General features: G+C 28.0%; 1 protein-coding gene across 1 annotated transcript; it reads right to left on the bottom strand.

Annotated features, from left to right (window-relative positions):
- Positions 1 to 772: 772 nt before the first annotated feature.
- On the bottom strand, positions 773 to 1,532 carry LOC109862563 (NADH-ubiquinone oxidoreductase chain 5-like; the record flags this gene model as incomplete). The annotated part of the gene is given in 1 exon segment (XM_020442630.1): positions 773 to 1,532. A coding segment is annotated over 1 exon segment (760 nt), but the record flags the coding sequence as incomplete, so codon positions are not given.
- Between the last annotated feature and the right edge of the window lie 1,324 nt (positions 1,533 to 2,856).

The following is a 2,856-nucleotide window of genomic DNA, read 5'->3' as shown; positions in this document are numbered from 1 at the left end:
CTTTCCGGGCCGTCGCCTTCCCTGTTAGGCCACCAAGGCACTTGGAGTTTGTCTCGCAATATTCTGTACATCTATTGAAGATGTTCTGATACTGTAATACCGCCTGTTATGACANCGTAAATTTTAACAATTAGTGATAAACTGAGAATTTTTTTCTCGGGCTCTAAAAGTCTTTCCAATAAACATAAGTAAAAGTATATATTAAATATTAATAACAGCAATTAAATAAATAATACTAACATACCTAAATATAAATAAAATTAATAATTTAATCTTAATAATCTTAAATCTTTCCAAAATATCTCAAACTATAGATTTACAAGAAAACTCAACCCAAATCTTATCAAATTCTAACGATTTATACCAATAGGGTATAAAAGGCTTATAAATATAACTAAAAAAAACATTATTATTCACATAGAACTAATAAAATAAACAAAAAAATAAAACTTAAAAAAATTATAAAAATATATAATCAGACCAATAACTACCCCTATTAAACATGCCCTTAAAGTAATTAACTTCAATAAAACATTCAAATAAACATAAGTAAAATCAAAAAATGTTACTCATGAAATTAATGATCCAAAAATCACCCTCATTATAAGCAAAATAAACATTGACAGATTCACCCCTCACCTTCTAGTAAATATAAATCAAGAAAAATAAAAATTAATTTTTCCAAAATAAATATAATATAATAAACGAACAGTATAGCTTACAGTAAAACACAAAAAAATAACTCTTATAAATATAACTAATAAATTTAAACTTTTAAAATATAAAATCTCTATAATCAAATCTTTTGAATAAAAACCGGCTATAAAAGGAACCCCACATAGAGAAATTCTAGAAATATAAAATCTTATTATAATAAAAGGAATAAATTCATTTATTTTACCATAAAATCGAATATCTTGATTATTAGATATTAAATGAATTATTGACCCAGCGCACAGAAATAATAATGATTTAAAAATAGCATGAACTTCCAAATGAAAAAACGATACATATTTATATCCTACACTCAAAATCATTATTATTAAACCCAACTGACTTAAAGTAGACATAGCAATAATTTTTTTCAAATCAAACTCAAAATTAGCTATAAAACCAGCTATAAATATAGTTAACAAAGAAATAATATATAATAAGTCTGAAAATCAAGTTATTATTAATAATTCATTGAATTGAATTAACAAGTAAACCTCAGCAGTAACTAAAGTTGAAGAATGAACTAATGATGATACAGGTGTTGGAGCTGCCATTGCCTGGGGCAACCAATAAGAAAATGGAATTTGAGCCCTTTTAGTAATAGCAGCAATAAAAATTATTATTATAACTAATAAATTATTGTCCAAAACAAAAACTCTCCACCCACCATAAGATATTATAATACCAATACATATTAATAAGCCTACATCACCTACTCGATTTGATAAAACAGTAACTATCCCAGAATTATAAGAAGAGTAATTATTATAATAAATCACTAAACAATAAGAAACCAACCCTAACCCATATATATACATATATACGTAACACGTATATATGTATATATATATATATATATACGTATAATTTCCGCACAACACCTTGCGAACGGCTCTCATGACCAAATATATATATTCATTTAGTTGGAAAGACTTTTAGAGCCCGAGAAAAAAATTCTCAGTTTATCACTAATTGTTAATTTTTTAATTTTTTTGCCAATTTTAAACTAAAGAGTACAATACTATTTTATTGATCTTTGCTTTATTTTTTAAATTTTATTTTTAGTAATTAAATTTTACTAAAGAAAAAACATTACAAATGTGTCTTTGATTTTGTTTCTGTGTCCCTCTCAGGCGGATATGTACGTGGTTATAATAGCGCGTCTATCCTTTAATCTTTCGCCGCTTTCACGTTTTCCATTTTTATCTGATAGTGAAAAACTGCCGCTACCGCCGCCGCCGCCGCCGTCGTCGCATTGCCTTGGGTAGGGGAAAGATTGAGTCACATGGAAAGGCAAGTGCGAGCGGACAAGAGGCAAGGGGATTTTGTGGCAAAAAACGCACGCCGTGCGCGAGTTGGAAGGCTCTGATCTACAATTAAAGATCGAAACGACCAGAATACATTTTATGAAGGTTTTGAATTGTCTACCGTCACCTTGACCTTTGGCTTCTTGGTCTATTATTATTAATTTATGTTTATATCTCTGAGCCGTTTTCTGTTTAAGTTTTGTGTAACTGTTTAACGTTTAATTTGAAATATAGTTTTACAACCGGTTTTAACTCGATATTAACCTTGTTTTTCTTCTTATTATTATTTATATAATAAGCGTTTATTATCTTATTTTGTATGTACTTGTTTTCATCTCTGCAATATTTGTCGGTTGACGACTCAACTGACAAATTCAAAGAAAAGAACAGAACCGATAAAAAGGCAAACAGCCGAGAGGAAAGCAGAAAGTTTGCAGCCGTCTATAAACACAGATCGTAAAGAAAAGACGCGTGAGATACCGTAACGCGAGATATTAGAAAAAAAGTTGTTTAACTTGTATTCGCTTTACATTTATTTATTTATAATAAAGTTAATTGATTACTTTGCTTTTGTACTAAATAAAGTAATTTATTTAATTTATTACAAATCCTACACTATCCATAGTAACTATTACTATAGGAAAACTTTTGGAGTCAATTTCTTTTGAAATAATGCCAAATTTTCTGACAATATATTTATTTTTCCATTATACCATTTAATATTTATAAGAATTTTTAGAAATTTAATGCATGATCTACAAATATTTTCAACTATAATGATTCACACATGTGAAAAGACTATATATACACAATCGTGTCTTGCTTTTTCTCTAAA

This window comes from Pseudomyrmex gracilis, unplaced genomic scaffold (genome assembly GCF_002006095.1).
Source record: "Pseudomyrmex gracilis isolate BER0280 unplaced genomic scaffold, ASM200609v1 scaffold_1967, whole genome shotgun sequence".
Classification (NCBI taxonomy): Eukaryota; Metazoa; Arthropoda; class Insecta; order Hymenoptera; family Formicidae; genus Pseudomyrmex; species Pseudomyrmex gracilis.
The sequence above is the reverse complement of the archived record's forward strand: the minus strand, read 5'-3'. Positions and strand labels throughout refer to the sequence as shown.